This window comes from Heloderma suspectum, chromosome 7 (genome assembly GCF_057233095.1).
Source record: "Heloderma suspectum isolate Gila_16-S chromosome 7, 16-S_ref, whole genome shotgun sequence".
In the NCBI taxonomy this organism is placed as follows: Eukaryota; Metazoa; Chordata; class Lepidosauria; order Squamata; family Helodermatidae; genus Heloderma; species Heloderma suspectum.
Genome location: NC_139464.1, coordinates 10716618 through 10738210, shown reverse-complemented (window position 1 = coordinate 10738210; position 21593 = coordinate 10716618). Strand labels below are relative to the sequence as shown.

At 43.3% G+C, this 21593-nt stretch overlaps 1 protein-coding gene across 2 annotated transcripts in view; it reads right to left on the bottom strand.

Moving 5' to 3' along the window:
• Positions 1-21593, bottom strand: part of TAF3 (TATA-box binding protein associated factor 3) — a 176328-nt gene that overhangs the window by 153050 nt on the left and 1685 nt on the right. For both annotated transcript variants that reach the window (XM_084809078.1, XM_084809079.1), the window contains exon 2: positions 19301-19543. In XM_084809078.1, coding sequence (XP_084665204.1) covers positions 19301-19543 — 243 coding nt within the window. The remainder of the gene's footprint in view (positions 1-19300; positions 19544-21593) is intronic.

Genomic DNA, 21593 nt, shown 5'->3' with positions numbered 1-21593 from the left:
GAGACCAAATCCTCCAAGCTGCATCACACTCTCCTTTAAAGTTAATCTGAACATACCGGACTCCAGAGGAAATGAAAGGTGAGTTTTTCTCCCTTCCTATGGCACTGAGACTTCCTGAGCAAAGCTGATTGGTCAAAACCTGCTATTTCCTCCTTGCTATTCCCAATTGTGTCTGTCAGACAGAATTAGTGTGGCACAAATACAAGGGGAAAAAAAACAAAAAACCCAGCCCTCTGCTAATGTGTAAATATGCAGAGACTAAGCGTACGTGGAAAAGCTAACACAGGAGAAACTACTTAACATAAAATAAGTACTCTTGTAAACTATTATCCTAAAATGAGCTTTTTTCCCAATATTTAAAATCACAAAGCTAGCTTGATGCCGAGTGCAAGCCAATAAAAAAAAAAAGCCTTATCTAGGGGATGCTACTGTGTTAACAAAGTTTCACTTATTCCAAACTGGAGATACACACACAAACACAGATGTTAATGGGGGGGGGGCTCCACAAATCCTCCAATCCACCCACCCAAAGTTAAGCAGGAGGATGCTGGGGCACTCATGTGCTGCTTGTGGGTTTCCCTGGTTGGCTACTGTGTGAACAGAATGCTGGACTAGATGGACCCTGATCCAGCATAACTCTTCTTATGTTCTTATTAGAAAACACAGTGCAAATTTGCATGCTGTTTCATTTGTTTAATTCAGTATGGATTTTGCAGAATTTGGAATGTTCTGTTCCTGTTCTTTTAGTACAAAGAGGCAGTAGGCTTCAGACACTTTAAAATATTTGAGGACGGACACTTCTGTAGAAGTACAAATCATGGATTAGGCACTGACAACAAATATAGGACTACAGATGAAAGGGAGTACAAAAATGCAAGAATGTTGCATGGTTTTCTTTTCAAAGTCAGCTGCACATTGCATTTACTGATACATATTTTTCTTCTTTGTTAGTCATCAGCATTTACCTCAGGAAGCTTAACAAACGAAAATGAAAAAAAAGAAGCCAAAGGACAGAAATATACCACTGCCATGCAATGGTCACAATGTGCCTGGAACATCTGAACGGGCTTTACTGAATGAATGGGAGTGACATGGGAGCGCTACAAAGACAAGGAGTTCCCTGAAGACTGTGCTTATTAGCCTAATTTGAAACATACACTTTCTGGGGTAGAAAAGCTCCTGATCCTCCAAAAGTAATAAGATCCTCAAGTTGTACACAGCACAGGAAGCAAACTGGGTGACCACCAAATAAAGCAAAATACTGTGAAAAGGGGCGGGGGGGGGGAGAGAGAGAGAAGAAAATGACACAACTCAAGCCAAGTTTAAAATAGAGTTCTGAAATAAGCATGCTAGAAAATTAAAATCTTTAGCTCCAAATGCACAAAATAGTGGACTCCTTCTCCTTGTGGTCAATGTTGTTCTTTTTTCTTTCCCCCACGAGAACACAACCAAAACTGCATTTTGTATCTCAACAGTATGATTTCCCCTTCAATGTAATTCAGAATCTAATTAGCAGTTTATGCACCACCATAAAACAACATTTTTCAACAAGTGGCTAAACCCACAAAACATTATATTCCCTCTCTGAAATGGTTTCCTTTTATATAGTCTGAGCAATTTTCATTCATTAAAAAACCCTTGTCTGAAAGAAATATAAAGTCCATTCGCCACAAAGACCTGAGCTCAACTTCCAACACTTCTCATAATTTTCCTATGTGCTACATTCCAGGTTTGAGCCCACAACTACAATAAGCTATATCCCTGATTTATGTCTTGCTACAGGTATATTCCAAACAATGATTAATAGTCTGAATTTTCTTTAGAGTTTTGAGGTAGCCTGTAGTTTAGGCTGTGTCTAAGGCAAACATATCCTTCTAATCAATGTCCTTGCAGCATTTTCATTGGTAATTATGTTGAGCAAGACCTTAGGTAAAATGTACCAATATTTTCAGAAAGACCACTTGATCTGCACCCTGCAGAAACAACATTTCTGGCCAGTACTGAAAGACATATTTTTTCCCTACATCTCTGCTCTCATCACATATTCTTTTCCCTTTGAAATTTGTCTTTCCTACTGGCTCTTCTCCAGCAGCATCTTCTGTCTGCTTCTCAAGCTTGGCTGCCTTTCTCATTTTGTCTATTTCTCCTGTTGTTTCTTCCTGCTAGGTTGATGCATACATGGAGGCTTATTTGTACAAAAGCAAGCAGTGTCTGGTGCTTGACAAGTGGAATGTCAGAGGAAACTTAACATGAACTTTTGCAATATTTAACTATGAAGCATAGATAGCGGCAGGACAAGTTGTTTCAGGCTGGCCTCCTAGCCACAAAAGCAAGGGAGTGGGAGCATGGAAGGCTCCTTTTCAAAATCATTACCTATGCATTGGTTGCTTCCAAGAAACAGCATAACAATGCAAAGCATCTCTGCCTCAGAGACCCTTGCTGTCTGAAAATCACCAGCTTCAACTATTGTGGGTACTAAAATTAAAACAATTTAAAATGAGTAGGTCTTTGCTGTTTTCAGAAGGACAAGGCACAATACAGATAGTTCTGTGCAATCATGGCTTCAGGTCTCCCAAAAACATGTCATGGGGCAGACATTACCCACATCCCCTTTGGCCCCATGTAAGCCTTTCTTCCTAAAGACTACATGACATCACAGCAGCCCAAACAAGGTCTCCCAGGATGACAACATTCACACAAATTTCTACACTACTCTGCCAACAACGGCTTCTGCCTCTTTCATACACCCCCACTTCCCTCAAGACATGTCTCTTTCACCCATCTTTTCCTGACCCCTTCTTCATCCATTCCTTTGCTTTCCTGTACCTTCCTTCTGCTTTGTGGGCTTCCCTTTCCTCAGGTCCCCTTTTATCCTCACATCCATCATATTCAGCTCCATACTCTGCCTTTTTTCTGCCCCATTCCCCCTGTTACCCCCCCTCCACCTACTGTCTTCCCACCCACATTCCCTCCTAGCTTCTGCATCATCACAGAAGGTTAGACATCATTGGGAAGAAATAGATAGGTAACAGCCAGCCACTGCTTACCACAGGATTTGTCCTTTTTTTTTTTAAGTTAGTGACCTTTCTTGGCAGAATGGCAAAATTAGTATTTTTGACAGATGTACATGTTGTTTGCTTTCATTTGGCACCTTATTTATGTCTGTGATCATGATAAGCACCCTAAAACACAATCTACTGAATGAGAAATATGTCCACCAACTGTATTTTATCATCTACCATGTTCTTAAGAATTATACGCAAAGCATGTCAATCACATGTATCTAAATAAACAGTTTAGCTATGGTCCTCCATTTCTGCCATGGCCCTCACTGCTAAATAAATCAGCTATCCTTGATCTAATCAGGGTTATACAAAACAGGATCTTTGTCTCAGAGAAAAGGGAAAATCTGTTTCTCCCTAGATATGGAGCTGATTATTTCTCTATCTATTTATGTGAAATGGCAAGCAAAATAAACTAATTTTTTATCCTATTATAAACTTGGATCTGATGTTTCAGCTCATAAAGACTAAGTAGACAAGAGCTCTAATCCAAGATTTATGAAGTAAGACAGCAGCACCTACTGGCCATGGTGCATATTAAGTGCCCAAGAGTCTCAGTTACAAAACATTTCTCTGAGATTTAAATAACCCTCCACTTCTCAGTAACTTTAAGAATTTCCCCCTGACATTAAAGAGAGCAGAGATTCGATTACCAAAAGTCATCCGTGCTAAATACACAGCCTTACTTCCTGCTCATGCTCCATTCACGCATAACTTGACATAACAAGAACACAGTACATAGCTATATAGAAAGAACCTATATAGTTCTTTATGTAGAAAGAACTTCACCTTTGGAATTATGTACCTCGAAATGGGGACCTGCAAACCTTCACAGATATATACTGTGTTTGACACACATTTCCTGTGTCCACTCTCTCATTCGTAGTACTCACACACATATATACTATATGCCCTCCGATTCACACACAACTTCCCAGCTTGGCTCAGGAATAATGTTAGTAATCTTCTAAACAATGGCTTGGCGGATCAGAAATGAACATTGATCCAAGCTTTCACACTCCCTCCTCCCCCTGCACACTCAGCTTAATGAGCAACATCCTGGTTTTTGGCAAACCATGATTCGCTTTTACATTTGACCTAGCAATTTATGATTTTTCCAAGCCCTCCATGCCTGAACTGCAAGCCATGGTCTGGAGGATCAGAAATGTTAAATCTGAGCTATCCTCACCACATACCACTCACACACCCCAACAGTCGACTACGATTATCACAATGCTGCCACTTCCTTTCTCTGCATCCCACTTTTATTAACAGTATCATTTCTTCCTAGACCTGGCATGCTGACAGTTTGTTTAAATCTTCGAGCAGTTAATGACTCCATAACATCTCATCAGATGTGCCAATGGTTAAGAAGATCTCATTTTAATATACTGAGGGCAACCAATTAACAATGGAGATTTCTCATACTGCAGCCTGAGATAAACTTAACACACACAAAAAGTAATCTGTTTGGATCGGGATGGGGGAAAGAATTGGCAAAACCACTATTTTTCTACAAATCAATACGTTTGTTGCTTTAATCTGAGACCGCTGTCATAGAGAAACAAATGGACCAAGAGCCCTAGAGATTTCCAATAGTGTTTTTGAAAAAAAGTTTATATATAAATCTGACGGGGAGAAGTAGAAAGACAGTGGATCATTTCTCAAGTATGTTACCAAATGCTTAAACCCTGATGTATCAGAACGGGACTGGGTTGGAAAGGGCTCCATTTCAACTTCAGAGAGAAAGCAAAGCAGAAGTCTGCCCTTCCAGAGGTTCAGACCGAGCACATCCTTTCAAAATCTGAAATCCATAGTTGGGCAATACCTTTATTAGGACCAACCAAAATTCCACATATGCAAGCTTTTGAGTTCTCCAGAACTCTTCAGCAGTTTTTTGTTGTTTATTCATTCAGTCACTTCTGACTCTTCGTGACTTCATGGACAAGCCCAGACCTTCCTGTCGGCCGTCGCCACCCCCAGCTCCCCCAAAGTCGAGTCCGTCACCTCCAGAATATCATCCATCCATCTTGCCCTTGGTCGGCCCCTCTTCCTTTTGCCTTCCACTTTCCCTAGCATCAGCATCTTCTCCAGGGTATCCTGTCTTCTCATGATGTGGCCAAAGTTTTGCCTTTAATATCATTCCCCCAAGTGAGCAGTTTAGGCAGTACAAAAAAACAGGGGATGGGGAAAGAAATAGAAAAGTCCACAAATTTGGCCAGGCATTGTGGGTATGTGGTCTCCATTTTAGATAGATTCAGTCTCAAAATGGAAATTTGCAGTCTGAATGGGTCAGTGGTCAGTCCAACCACTTAGCAATACTCACAATTTGACCTCAACTGACGTTTTTAACCTAGTGCACCACCTAAAATTAACCTCCAGCTTTGCTAATATAAGGACTGTCATGTTTCTCTGTACTTCGCTGTATGCCGACTCAGGAACCTGTGTGTTTTGCCAAGGCAAGAGGCAGGTGAGACTTACCGCTTAGCCTTTGCATTTTCAGAAAGGGAGAACAGCCACTGCTTCTCTATCTCAAAATGCATCGCTAGGTGTAATCCAATACCTGCAACACCTACCACTGACTAATTCATTCACATTGCAAATCCCTGTTTTGAGACGGTGTTAATCCAAAGTGCAGATATCAAGGCCACAACACCTTGCCAAATTTGTGGACTTTTCTATTTCATCTCCTGCTTTTATACTGCCTAGCCAGATTAAGAGTTCTGGAGAATTCAAATACTTGCTCATCTGTGGATTTTGGATTTTCTTCACATGGACCAGCACAGCTAATTTCCATTTGACTTTTTATATGTTTCTGAAATCTTTGTGCATCACCCCTGGCATAGAGACTATTTGTAGTCACCTTGACTTAATCTACTAGAAATTGTTTCTCCTCCCTCTGTATCACCTCTTCAAAGTTGCAATATGCTCCAAGAGCCAAACAAGGAAAGTGTTTGGCCAGGAATACATTCAGTTGCCTGTTAATTAGGACTTCATCCCCCTATTCCACCCCGGCCATCAAAACTTATCTGAAAAAAAATCACAGAACTAGTTTTACCTCTGCCTAACACATTTATTTCAAACCTTTTAACAGTTTAATCACAGGGACATCCAGGGTGGAGATACCTTCATTGTTTTCATTTTAATTATTATGTTCAGAACTCGGTTTTATTGGTACTCTGTTTTTTAAAGTATAATCGTAATATCATGTTTCTTCTTTTCGTCTTTTGTTCATTTTATCTCTTCTTCATCGCTCCAGAATCTGTTTAGATGTGGAGTGGTATACAAATGTTGCAAATAAATAAATAGAGATAAAAGTTGGAGCTAGCAGCCACTGAATTTGGGAATCTTTACCCTTAAGCAGGGATGGAGAACATATAGCCTTCCAGTTGTTGTTGGACTGCAATTCCTGTCAACCCTCACCCTTGGCTATGCTGACAAGGGCTGATGGGAGTTGCAGTCAAACAACATCTGGAGGGCCACATGGTCCCCATTCCCGCCCTAAAGAGACCCCATTGCATGCTGCAAGAAACATTTTGAGATCTCTACTCTCAATTTCACCTCCCTTTTCATTCCTCAAGGGCCCACTTGCCCTAACACTTCATATTGAAGCAGTGCAGATTAAAAGCACAGGTATATTACTTTTACCAATCCATCCTGCCTTGCCAACTGGTCAATTAGCCAGCTAGAACTCTATTTCTCTGCTTACCAAACCTTTCTAGCTTTTACCAAGTTTTTGTTGGGCCAGGGGAGATTGGGCTGCTCTGAACCACCTCCACAAAACCCTCAACTCCCACCACACACACACACACACACTCCTTTTGAAGAGTGCCTGCCTTCTTGAAAACCAAGAGAAGATATTTCTAAACAGTCGAGTTTGTTTTCTTCTGGCTATTCAAAAATATAGCAACAACAACTGTCCCTTCTTTTGGCTATTTGAGAATGATGTTTGGTGACACCATCCCTCCTCTCAGTAATCCAAGAAAGAAGGCTCTCCCCAATGTCTAAGTGCATATACGCTCAGTAAATCTGAGCTCCCTAAGCAACTGCTGCCAGGTCATTTCTCCTCATGTTTCCTTCCTTACTATCTTACCCTTCCTCCTATATCCACAAATTTCTCTCCTTCCACCTACAAATCTCTCCCCCTTTCAATCTGTGATCTTTTTGTACCCTAAAACTCATTCTTATCTCTGCTACCCACAAAGTGCTCTAGAACATACTCATTAGCAATACTACCACCTTAAAAATCCCCTGATTAGATCATAACTGTGTCCATCTTTCTTCTCCCCCTTCTCCCTCCTATATTTGGACAAACACTCATTAAGAAATTATACAGCCCATGTTATACTTTGCTGTAAGCCAGCATTTCACCCCTACTTGACAGAACCATTAACATCTATGGTATTTTTGAACTTTCCTTAACCCAGTAAATGCTGATTCTTGTTTAAAGCCTTTAAATAAGCTGCCTAACTTTTCCTGCATTTCAATTCTCAAAACATAATTTATTATTCTTTCAAAATCTTTGTCTCTGGCTTCCCAATTCCTCTACCACCAAGGTGCCAATTTTCAGTAGCACACAGGGACTTCAGTAGCACATACTCTTATGGAGCAATCCTGTGGCTGCTAGTCAGTGGCTAGATGGCCATAGGATTGGTTGGTTCTGCGAGAACCGACCTCCACCCCCTTCCGTGCTGCCTCATAGGCCCTGTGCTCTGGGCTCATAAGAGCAGCGCAGAGCAGGGAAAATGGGCCATTCCTGGGGGCGGGGAGGTCGAAATGCTGGTACGACACTTCCTATATGTCGTCCGGCCGCCTCTTCCTGCACTTTGAGGTATGCTGGTCTAAAACTAAAGGCTCCTCAATAAACTTAGCAGTCAAAGGATAAGACGATGGATCCTCTTATGAACTCCTAATTGGATAAAGAAACAGGAAGCAGAAAGTAGGAATAAATGGATAGTTCCTGTGATGCAGGGATGTAATGCAGTCCACAAGGAACTGTATTAGGACCAGTGCCTTTTCACTTGATCATGAATGATCTGGAGTTGCAGGTCACTAGTGAGGTGCCCATGATAGCTGATGGCACAATATTATTCAGGGTAGTAAAAAGAAACGGGATTGTGAAGGGCTCCAAAAGGATCTCTCCAAACTGAGTGAAAGGGCACTATGAAATGACAAATGCTGTTCAATGTAAGTAAACTGTTGTACACTGGGGCAAAAAAACCTAACTTCACATATACACTGATGAGGTCTGAGGTGGATAGGTTGATTGAGATGTAGATTTACTGTGCTACAACTATAAAAAAGACAAGTTCCACGTTAGGATCATTAGGAAAGGTATCAACAATAAAACTGTTAAACAAAAAGTATATTGTAGAGCTGGAAAAGGTGCAGAGAAGGTGCAACCAAAATTATCAGGGGCTCAAAGTAACGCCCTGAGACAGTCCTTGGCACACACCAGTCTTGTTAGGAAGGATTCTGTATCATGCTCTCCCCGGCTTTAACCATTACCTGCAACCACCATCCTGCTCTCCTCACTGGCCAAGAGAAGGAGGGAGAAGGAGGGAGAACTCATGCTTTTGAAGTTAGGATGGGGAAAGCACTAACAGGCAGCTCATCCTTCTGGCCCTCAAAGAAAGAGAGAGAGAGAGAGAGAGAGAGGGAACGAACATGCTTGAGCTCATTGCTCCTATTAATTACAAATGGCCTGGCAAGTGAGGGGAAAATGATTCTGTTGAGTTTGTTACAAACTCTCTCCAAGCCTCAGTTTCAAATTAAAAGAAAGGTTTTATTAGGAAGACGAAAATCAGGACAGATAAAAGGAAGTACTTCTTCACACAGCGCATAGTCAAAGCTATAGAATTCGCTACCAGAAGATGTAATGATGGCCACCAACTGGATGGCTGTGAAAAAGGATTGGACAAATTCATGGAGGAGAAGGCTATCAATGACTACTAGTCCTGATGGCTCTATGCTACCTACAGTATCAGAGGCAACATGCCTATGTACACCAGTTGCTGGGGAACACAACCAGGAAGGTGCTATTGCAATCATATCGTACTTGCGGGATTCCTAGAGGCATCTGGTTGGCTGCTGTGTGAAAAGAATGCCAAGATGGCCCCTTGATCTGAGCCAGAATGGCTCTTATGTTTTTATGAAATAAGGGACGACAGTGGTGGTGGGGGGGGGGGGTGACAAAAAAACACACAGAACAAACATTAAGAAGGTTGCTAACTTACACTAAGATTCTTGGAAGAGAATCCTTATACTCACACATGTAGAGGTCACCCCAGTAGATTCAGCATACAGCAGCCTCAGATGGTCAAAAGAGTTGACAGAGATATGGTGATGGCCACCAACTTAGATGGCTTTAAAAGGGAATTAGACACATTTATGGAGAATGAGGCTATCAATGACTACTAGTCAGTATGGCTATGTGCTACCTTTAGGATCAAAGGCAATATGCCTCTGAATACCAGTTACTGGGGAACAGCAAGAGAGAATGATTTTCTTCCCATAGGCATTTGACTGGCTATTGTGGGAAAGAGGATGTTGGACTAGATCGGACTTTGGTCTGACCCAGCATGGGTCTTCATATTATCTTAATTATGGATAGAACACTTATTTATTCTTTCAGAACCTGCTTTCAGATCATAATTTTTAATTTGCTGAATCAGAAGGGCTTGTTATAGCATACTTGTGGGAAGATGCGTGAAAGCCCCTGAAGAAGGAACTATAGCTCAAAACGCTTTGGGTAGAATAAAGAATTAGGACAGAATGAAGAATTTTTAGGCACGCTGAGAACTCTCTCTCTCTCTTTTCTTTTGCTGATTTGATTTCACCCATCCTGAGTTAGTCCTTTTGAGATCCCAGATGGTTTTATCAGTAAGTCATCTCAATCTTTTGTCTAGTTGTCCGAAACCAATATAGACTCTGCCCAAGAGTCTTCTTTCCTCCTTTATTTTCCTTGCTAGACCTTTTGTCCCGTTGTAGTCTGCTCTTAAATCATATAAAAACCCTGGCCTCCAAGCCCCCAATGTTCAGGTTGCCCACACTGGTCCTACTTTGCTGAAATAACTCATTTCAGTTCCTGGCCTCACCAACATAGGCAGGATGCCACACTCTCTTCTGGTGTGTGGCAAGCTCCATACATAGTTCCACCGCTTCCCAATGGGCTGATACCTCTGCTCTCTGGTTGACTCTGTGGGCTCTTGTTCTTCCTCTGAAATCACTTTAAACCATGGATCACCATGTATCCTCCCTACCTGCTTGTCTCAAACTACCCAGTTCTGACCAACTAGGTCCCCACTTTAGCTGAAGTGATGACGCACCTGTTGTTGTTGTTGTTCAGTCGTTAAGTCGTGTCCGACTCTTCGTGACCCCATGGACCACAGCACACCAGGTCTTCCTGTCCTCCGCTCTCTCCCGAAGTGTGCTCAGGTTCATATTCATTTCATCGGTGATGCTATCTAATCATCTCATCCTCTGCCGTCCCCTTCTCCTTTTGTCTTCAATCTTTCCTAGCATCAGGGTCTTTTCCAGTGAGTTTTCTCTTCGCATTAGGTGGCCAAAATATTTAATCTTCAGCTTCAGTATCTGTCCTTCCAAGGAGCACCCAGGGTTGATTTCCTTTAGGATGGACTGATTTGACCTCCTTGCAGTCCAGGGGACTCGTAAGAGTCTTCTCCAGCACCACAGTTCGAAAGCATCAATTCTTCGGCGCTCAGTCTTCCTTATAGTCCAGCTCTCACAGCCATACATTACTACTGGGAAAACTATACCTCTGATTAGACGGACCTTTGTCAGCAAGGTGATGTCTCTGCTTCTTACTATGCTGTCTAGGTTTGCCATAGCTTTCCTCCCAAGGAGCAAGCGTCTTTTAATTTCAGGGCTACAGTCACCGTCTGCGGTGATCTTGGAGCCCAAGAAAATAAAGTTTGTCACTGCTTCCATTTCTTCCCCTTCTATATGCCAGGATGTGATGGGGCCAGATGCCATGATCTTCGTTTTTTTAATGTTGAGTTTCAAACCAGCTTTTGCACTCTCCTCTTTCACCCTCAACAAGAGGCTCTTGAGATCCTCTTCGCTTTCTGCCATTAGGGTGGTATTGTCTGCGTATCTGAGGTTGTTGATAATTCTCCCAGCAATCTGAATTCCGACCTGTGATTCATCCAACCCAGTGTTTCTCATGATGTACTCTGCATATAAGTTAAATAAGCAGGGCAACAATATGCAGCCTTGTCGTACTCCTTTCCCAATTTGGAACCAATCGGTTGTTCCATGTCTGGTTCTTACTGTTGCTTCTTGGCCCTCGTACAGGTTTCTCAGGAGACAGGTAAGGTGGTCTGGTACTCCCATCTCTTTAAGAATTTGCCAGAGTTTGTTGTAATCCACACAATCAAAGGCTTTAGCATAGGCAATGAAGCAGAAATAGACGTTTTTCTGGAATTCTCTTGCTTTCTCCATGATCCAGCAAATGTTGGCGATTTGATCTCTAGTTCCTCTGCCTCTTCGAAACCCCGCTTGTACTTCTGGTAGTTCTCGGTTCACATACTGCTGAAGCCTAGCTTGTAGGATTTTGAGCATCACCTGGCTGGCATGTGAAATGAGCACAATTGTGCGGTAGTTTGAACACTCTTTGGCATTGCCCGCTAGCTTTGTTGTGAGTAATGCTTCCTAAGGCCCACTTGACTTCACTCTCGAGGATGTCCAGCTCAAGTTCTGTGACCGCACTATCATGGCTATCAGGGGCATTAACATCTTTCCTGTATAGTTTTCCTGTGTATTCTTTCTACCTCTTCTTAATCTCATCTGCTTCTGTTAGGTCCCTGCCTTTTTCGTCCTTTATCATGCCCGTCTTTTGCAAAAACGTTCCCTTGATATCTCCGATATTGAAAAGATATCTAGTCTTTCCCATTCTATTGTTTCCTTCGATTTCTTTGCATTATTCATTTAAGAAGGTCTTCTTGTCCCTCCTTGCTATTCTCTGGAAATCTGCATTCAGTTGGATATATCTTCCCCTTTCTCCCTTGCTTTTTGCTTCCCTTCTTTCCTCAGCTACTTGTAAAGCCTCATCAGACAGCCACTTGGCTTTCTTGCATTTCTTTTTCTTTGGGATGGATTGAGTTGCTGCCTCCTGAACAGTGTTACGGACCTCTGTCCATAGTTCCTCAGGCACTCTGTCTATCAGGTCTAATCCCTTAAATCTATTCCTCATCTCCACTGTATATTCATAAGGGATATGATTTAGGTCATGATTTAGTGGTTTTCCCTACGTTCTTCAATTTCAGCCGAAATTTTGCAAGAAGTAGCTCATGATCTGAGCCACAGTCAGCTCCACGTCTTTTTACTGACTGTATAGAGCTTCTCCATCTTTGGCTGCAAAGGACATAATCAATCTGATTTCAATATTGACCATCTGGTGATGTCCATGTGTAGAGTCGTCTCTTGTGCTGTTAGAAAAGCGTGTTTGCTATGATCAGCGTGTTCTCTTGGCAAAACTCAGCCTTTGTCCTGTTTCATTTTGTACACCAAGGCCATGCTTGCCTGTTATCCCAGTGATTTCGTGACTTCCTACTTTAGCATTCCAATCCCCTATGATGAAAATGACATCTTTTTTTTGGTGTTAGTTCTAGAAAGTGTTGTACGTCTTCATAGAACTGATCACCCTCAGCTTCTTCGGCCTCAGTGGTTGGGGCATAGACTTGAATTACTGTGATGTTGAATGGTTTGCCTTGGATTCGTAATGAGATCATTCTGTCATTTTTGAGATTGTACCCCAGTACCGCTTTTCCCACCCTTTTATTGACTATGAGTGCTACTCCATGTCTTCTAAGGGATTCTGGCCCACAGTAGTAGATATAATGGTCACCTGAATTAAATTCGCCCATGCTTGTCCATTTTAGTTCACTGATTCCCAAGATGTCGATGTTCAATCTTGCCATCTCATGTTTGACCACCTCCAGCTTACCTTGATTCATTGATCTTACATTCCAGGTTCCTTAACAATATTGTTCTTTACAGCATCGGACTTTCTTTTCACCACCAGACACATCCACAGCTGAGTGTCCTTTCGGCTTTGGCCCAGCTGCTTCACTCTTTCTGGTGCTACTTGGAAATACCCTTTGCTCTTCCCCAGTAGTATATTGGACACCTTCCGACCTGAGGGGCTCATCTTCCGGCGTCATCTCTTTTAGCCTTGTGATACGTTCCATGGGGTTTTCTTGGCAAGAATACTGGAGTGGGTTGCCATTTCCTTCTCCAGTGGACCACATTTTGTCAAAACTCTCCGCCATGACCTGTACGTCTTGGGTGGCCCTGTACGGCATAGCTTATGGCTTCGCTGAGTTATGCAAGCCCCTTCGCCACAACAAGGCAGTGATCCATGAAGGGGACACACCTGTAGCCTTGCCCAAAGCTTCCTTTTGCTGCAGTCTTAGGAGTTTCCCTGCACCCCAGCACCATCTTCAGGAATGATCCATCAGGATCATAGGAAAAGTATCTTTCAATCCTATCTTCTGAATGTCCTTTCTCTACAAAATGTAGCCTCCACTCCTGTATCCACTTTGCTGTTGCGTCCTTCTGTGAGAGTGCTTAGTGATTCAGCCTACTTTTCGACCAGTTTTTGGTTGGAAGCCTGGTCACCTTGGTGCAGCCTTGCCCTGGTCATCCAGTGGGAAGGACTGCGGTGAGAACCCCTTTGGTTCCCATTTTGCTCCCCTCTCCGAGTAAGCCTTTTCTGTTTTATTGGTGAGTCTCCGTGGCAGTTTGATAAAAACAGAAATTGTTCATAAGAAAGATTGCTGAAGGGAGGAAAAAAGGAAGGAGCAAATAGGGCACAAGGAGCTGGAAACTGAAGTGAGCGTGTATGTTTGAAATAGATAACCTGTCCTGCCCCACCCCTTTTGTCATAGAGAACATGTGTAATGACTAACCTTGACACACCACCTATTGCTAAAGACAAGTATCCATGAGATCCTTTCTCCTCCCTGCACTAGCAGTCTCATCCCTGAACCTCTCTCTCTCTCTCTCTCTCTCCCCCCCAGCAGTATTAGGGCCCCAGTTTGCTCAGCCTTGACCTCCACAACTCCCTTAGAACCCAGTCTGACCTAGACACTCCACACATGTCCACCGCCTAGTCTTCCATACACCACAGCCCTTGGTTTAGTCATCAAGCAGTTCCCCACCATTTGAACCCAGTGCATGGATATCTACATTATTTTGCATTTTGTTTCGTTTTCTTAATATATACAGGTTTGTTTGTAATATATGAATTGAGTCCATTCTATAGTTCAAATATTGCCTACTGCCAATCAGCTAATTCCCAAGAGTAATTATTGTGTATATTTTTTTTATTCTAGTGTGTGTCAAGGGCTCCTTGGAGGCCTCTCTCAGTCTAATCCAGTAGCCAAGTCCAGACACAGACAAAGGGATTCTTTTCAAAGCTTTATTCCTCTTTTACAACTTAACAACTCTACTGTTAGCAACAAGCTCTGAGCAGCAGAGTACCTATGCCCTAAGTTGGAACAGTTGGTCCCCGTATGAAGGAGAATCACTGGCAGATCCTGAACTTATGGGCTAGGGAGAGTCCCTCCCCTTTTCCCTTGGATATTCTGGGTGCAACCGCTGTTTGCGCGCCAACTGAGCACTACGCCTCCTTTCCGCGCCCTCCACTTGGCACCGCTCCCTGCGTCGGCGTCACGCGTCAAGTCTTCTACCCGCGCTCTCTCACTCCCGGGACTGCTATCTATGTCAGGAATGCCGGTGGGAGGAATCTCTGCCAGCTGTTGGCCCTGGGAAGGATGAGCACGCTCCTCTCCCAGGAGTGGCTGCTCCACCTCAGAATCAGAACTACTCTGGGATTCTATGGGCTCAGTGTCCACCCTGACAGTGTGTTCAATAAAATTCCCATTTTTGAAAAGATTTGTGTGGATGTGCCTCATTAGGTCACCTCTACCAAGATGCACTGGGTGTGTTCAGACAATCATGGGGGCAAAAGAAGCTATCGTGGCTTCTCCCCCCACCCCTGTGCCTGTCATTTGCATAATTACCCATGCTTTGGCACGGGTTGGCATGTCATCCAAATCCAGTGCATGGCAGGGGTACTTTGTAGCCACCCTACAACCCCTACTGTATTTATTCAAATGACAGGTGAGCACATGACATGCACAGGGAGAAGCCACAATGGCTTATTTTACTCCGATGATCAGCCAGACCCAGACACTATGGCCATAGTTCAACAGTCCCTTAGATTGGTGTATCTCTGAACATGTGTATGCTTGTACACATGTCCAGAGAGGACATCTGGTAAAAATTTGAAGCTGTCACCTGCTTTTTTGGACTAAGATGTTTCTGAAGCAATTTTGGATTTGGACAGAAAAACCTGAGATACTGAGAGGCTAGACATATGGAGCTATCTTATACTGTCAGAACGTTTGTTCATTTAGCTCAGTGTTATCTGCCTCGACTGGCAGTGGATTTCCTCAGTCTCTTTGAGCCCTGCTACCTGAAGTCCTTTAACTGGAGATATCTGCAACTGAAACCAGGACATGCAAAGCATGTGGACAACTACTGTGCACTGCCCCATCTCCCATAATAATTTCCTAAAGTGTGATTTTTAGAACCTTATGAAAATCAACACATTTTCAAGAAAATCTGAGAACAAATAAGGAGGAATCCAGAATCACTTTTGAAAACACTGGGCTCAGAATATATAAAGTTCCAAGCCACATAGTTATCCATGTCTTTGTAACCTTCTGATTGGTTTGGAATGCACAGCATATGAGGATGCATTTGAAGACTTCTCAGACACTTCACTTAGTATACAACGTAGCTGCTCGGTTACCAGTTGGGACCAGTTATAGAGAACATACCAGTTCTTAAGCACCTGCACCGGTTGCCAGTCTGCTTCTGGGCACAATTCAAAATGCTGGTTGTTACCTATAAAGCCCTAAACACCTTGGGACCTGGCTACTTGAAGGACTGCCTTCTACCATACAAATCTGCCCAAGCCACACGATCTTCATCACAAGCCTTTCTCCAACCCCCATCAACATCTGAGGTTGGGCAGGTGGTGACCAGGGGGTGGGGGAGGGGGTGGTCAGGGGGGCCCATATTTGGAAAGCCCTCCCCAGAGAAGCTTCCTTAGCGCCGGCGGTGATACCTTTCTGACACCAGGCAAAGACTTTTGTTATTTGCCTAGGCATTGTACGCCGCCCTGGGAGCACATGGAAAGGCGGCACATGAATTTACTTCAACATTTAAAATATTTATAGGCTGCCTTTAGGGGTAAAAACCCCTCTCAAGGCAGCATCCAATAGTTAATACAAGTACCAGTCACAATAATAAAAACTTCCAAACAAAACCATTAATGAGGATTTAAAAAAAATCAGCCCAATAAAATACCAAAAATCTAATCAATGTTTAAATAATTGCAGCTACAACCAGTTTAATCTGGCAGCCCGTAAAACCCAACTTACAAAAAAGCCAGAGAAAACAAATGAAATCTTTAGAGCTCTACTAAAGGCCTGCAGTGCTAGGGCCTGACACACTCCAATGGGAAGTGTGTTCCACAGCCAAAGGGCCACAGCCGAGAAAGCCCTCTCCCTCGTGCTCACCAGCAGGCATGTGAGTAGGGCTTCAGTGGCTAATCTCAAGAGTGCAGACAGGATGATACAGCTGAAGGCAGTCCTTGTAGTAACTTGGTCCCAAACCATCTAAGGCTTTAAAGGTTGAAACCAGTGGTTTAAATTGGGCTTGGAAATGCACCCGGTAACTAGCACTCCTGGTGCAGCATAGGTGTCTTGTGATTTGACCACCTCGAGCTCACCAACACTTGGGCAGCTGCATTTTGCAACAGGTGAAATGTCCAAATCCTCTTTAAAAGCATTCCCATTAAAGCAGTCCAGGCTGGACATCGCTAATGCTAAGACCAGTTGTAAACCTCCATCTGAGCAGTCCATTTCCCTAACCACAATTACTCCATCTTGTTAGGATTAAATCTTACTTTGTTTACACTCATCAACTCAAAAACTGCTGGCAAACATGGAGTGCAAACCATCTTCTAACCTTAATGCATCTGTCCTGTTATCGTTGCTGTCTCCTAGGTTTTATCTAAATCTTCACTGGTATCATTTTGGATGGTCCAGTAGAAAAAGGCTCAATTCAGACATCACACCAAACCATAGTTTGTAATTTGCACTAACTATAGCTGAGAACCCACATCATGGTTTGAGCTTCCAGGTTATCTGAAGGATCGCCTCTCCCCATATGTGCCTGCCCGGACCTTAAGATCATCCTCAGCAGCCCTTCTCCGTGAGCCCCTGGCAGAGGAAGTGAGACGGGTGGCTACTGGGAGGAGGGCTTTTTCTGCCGTGGCACCCCAGCTGTGGAATGAGCTCCCTAGTGAGGTTCGCCCAGCACCTACATTGTATTCCTTCCGGCACCAGGTGAAGACCTTTTTATTTTCCCAGGCATTTTAGCTTTCTAGATTTTTAGCTTTGTTGTTTTAAATCTGTATTTTAAATCTCTGCATTGCTGCTACGTTTTATTCTGGTTTTATTCTGGCTGTATTGTTATACTGCGGTTTTAATGTTTTATATATTTTATATTGTTTTATTGTGTGCTCTTTGGTTTTAATTTTTGTGACTCGTCCAGACAGCTTCGGCTATTGGGCAGTATAGAAATGAAATGAATGAATGAATGAATGAATAAATAATAAAAATAAAATGATGGCAAGCCATTATTTAGAGCCATTTGGTTGTTTTCGCGATCTGCTCAACACTTCTTTTTCTGTGGTGCAGGGGCATTCAGAGGCAGAGAAGCAACCATAATTCTAGTTTACCAACTCAGATACATGGTATACAAATCCACTTCAATGGTCGACTGACTCTGGTTTGTGGTCTGGGCGCAAAGCATAATTAGTTTGGTGTGATGTCTAAACTGAACCATTATGTTACCAGTTTTCTTCAAATAAACCATACGTTTATGATGTATATTTATTAAAATAAAAAATGGAACTGGCAATACACAGTCACCGAGGGTATTTTAGCTGGCTCCTGATAGTTCTCACTGATTCTTGTACCTCAAAAAATAGACATGTCCACAATCCATATTTACTGTAACTAGCTGCCTATTTTTCATTACACAGCAATTGTGTGCCACTAGTTTCATCATTTCCAATGCTTATTAAGATTGCCCCAGCTATGTGACCAAATGTGAAGGCTGCAATCCAAAGCCTTCTGATTTCAGAACTGTGGGCACAGAATGGCCCCTTATACATAAAACCAGAAGGTTCTTGCTAAACCCATCACATTTGGCACAGGAGCAAAAGTGTTGCCTTAAATCTAGTTTCTCTTTCTGTTTCAGGACTTATTTGAAACTGGCCATTTCACACAACAATACACTGCAGGATAAAACAAGAGTCCTGTAATTAAACCTGTAGCCCGAAGACACATGTACCTCCAAGGTAACAGGATTCTTTGCACCATTTTATTCTCATTGACACATTGCTGGGTTCTGTGTAAGTGGGTTCTGAGGCACACTACACCTAGCATTCCAACTAAATCCACAGAAGTTACTAGCTCACTTGCACTGTTAGTAGCCTACCTTCCTACACATGCCTAAGGCAGTTATTTGTAGTGCACTGGCATCCTGAAAGGGAAAAAAAGAACCTACTTTTTCCCCACAGAACAGAACTTAGCCGCTTCCTTGCTATTCTTACTCACCACAGGTGATTAGGAGGATGCCTACTTACAAATTTGGTTCACTACCACATGCCCCAATATGTTCAAATGTCAAGTTATATTGAATACCACAGGGACAATTTTAACACCATAGCACTTTTAACTCAATTTCACAGGAACTCATTTTTCAGATGAGAAACTGATAATGAAATATACACAACTTGCTCCAAACCAACCAATATACTCAAGTCTGAGCAAGAATTCAAACCCAGATCTATTTCCATTTGACAGCCACTTGGGCCATTTACACTGGTGTAGCACCACTGAAGCCAGCAGAACTATCTTGGTGAACTTGAACAGCAAAGTGTCCTGCCTGCCACTAAGCATTATTTCAGCACTCAGTTCGTCTCTTGCAAACTCCTAAGAAATCAAAGAGCCGCAACATTTCCTATTGAGCAATGTATAAAACTGACAGTACAGGCAGCAGAGACTGATCTGCCTGAAATGAATGCAAGAATTACACATAAAAACAAAGCAGAGAAATGATTAATTTCTCACCTTCTTGAGAAGAGACAATCGGTGGCATGTAATCAGGTATATATTCTTTCCTCTCTTCTGCATCTTTGCTTCCAGGCTGGGGGAACTGCAGGACATTATTCTTGCTGACAGGGAATGAGGGAATCTGATGTGCAAAAGTGACCGGCTCAATATTGAGTATGTAATCTTCCAGTTCATGCAGGTTGACCCCCATAAGTTTGAAGGCTTCACCTACATCCTCCAAAATTGGGTCTGTCCGGCCATCTAGAACAAAAATACATATTATTAGGAAAAAATTGCATGAAAGCTTTTAAAAATGAACAATAAATTTGACAGCAGGGGGCAGGACAAGAAGGGGATACCTCAGCAGAGGTGGCCCCATTATTTCGCTCCACACAGGGCGCCTGAATGAGCTATTTGGGGTCATAGAATCATAGAATAGTAGGGTTGGAAGGGGCCTACAAGGCCATTGAGTCCAACCCCCAAGTTAACAGATGAAGATTCGAAACAATCATTGGAAGCTATCAGAACCTTCCTCTTAAGTCTTGGGAAACAGGAAGCTGCCTTATACCAGGTCAGACTGTGTGTCCATCGAGCCCAGTATTGTCTATTCTGATCGGCAGGGTCTTTCCAAGGTCTCAGTGAGAGTCTTCTGCTTCACTTGCTTGAACCTTTTAACTGGAGAGGATGGGGATTGAACCCAGGACCTTCTGCATTCAAAGCATGTACTCTATCACCAAGCTATGGTCCCTCCCTATCTCTTCTTGTTATCCATTCCCAAATGGAGGGAACAATCCTATCTGGATCAATGGTGGCCTCCAACCCTGGGGGCGACTGCCTATCCAGTGCAGGGTGGAAGGAGTGGTGAGGAGCGGATCTCCTCCTTGCTCTCCCCACCCTGCTTTTGCAGCTAGACAACCCATTTTGGCATAGGATGTGTCGTACCAGCATTTCCAACTTCCCTGCCCTGGCACGCCCGCAGGAATGCCCTGTTTTTGCCGCTCCATGCTCCTCTTCCAAGCGCGGAGCCATTCCGTGCTGCCTATGAGGCAGCTCGGAGAGTGGGCTCCGAGGGCGGTTCCTGGGGACTGACCTATCCTATGGCCAACTAGCCACTGACTAGCAGCCATAGGATTGCGCCCAAATACCATTTTTATGCCACTTTTGTTCAACCTCTGCTTGAAATCCTGCCTCAGATCATACCCTTTAATCTGCACAGTTACCCGGCGCTTGAAGTCGATCAAGAACATCCAGAGCACGGGCCCCGAGGTCGGTTCCCAAGAACCGACCTATCCTATGGTTGTCTAACCAACCTGCGACTAGCGGCCACAGAATTGCGCCCTAAGCTACAGAACATCCACTTTAAGGAACAAATAGGGGAACTGCATACATTATTTCAACAGGACATCATAGACAGTTTATACTGTAGAAGAGACAGAGAAATCATTATCAAAGTTCCAAGACAGCGGGAGCAAACATGAAGGGAACAATAATCTCATAACTGTCCTTCTGCATATAGTCATCCTCTGAAACAACTGAATCATTCCTATTTTTTTAATGCCTGTAGATCCACACACATTCCCCTTTACTCACAACTTTGGGGCCTCCACACCTAGGCAATTCACTATTATTATAGCTTTCTTCACCCAAAATGTAGATCGACTGTACCTATTTCTACAGTGCTCTATTTCGTTTACATTCATAATTCTACACCACATTAAGGTCTTGTATACTCCCTTTTCCTAAAACGAAGGGCCAATTGGTGCCAGTTGCTTCCCCTCCAGTAGCCCAAGCCATCTCATAACAATCCCATTCAATTCTCTTCCCCTATAACCATGTCAGCTGTTCTACCAATCCCAATGTGACACATTCCCCAAATGCAGAATCAACCCAACCGATCTGGAGAGTAACAAGGCACACCAGCCTTGTTACTCTCCAGGCCCACCACCAGAGGGCAATTCTAGATTTTCCTTGCAATTGTTGACAGTAGCACTGTTCCTTCCTCCATCTCAGTTACATAGATGACTATAAATACTGGCTGGACATAGCAGCCAAACAAAATTCGTGCCCATCACAGACCCTGCTTCTCCTCAGGGTCCAGTACAACCGGGGTATGAGCGTCCACCTCCCAGCTCCAAACTGGGGTGAGGGGCTAGTCCCTGTCATGCTCTACTTCACAACTGCCAGAGAGGAAAGGGATGTACACGATGGCAACCAAATCTGTGGCCCTCTGACATGATTACTTCAACCTACAGAGTCATTTTCTCCCACTCCATCCTTCAGTACTACTACTACTTAACCAGGGGTGGGTGTA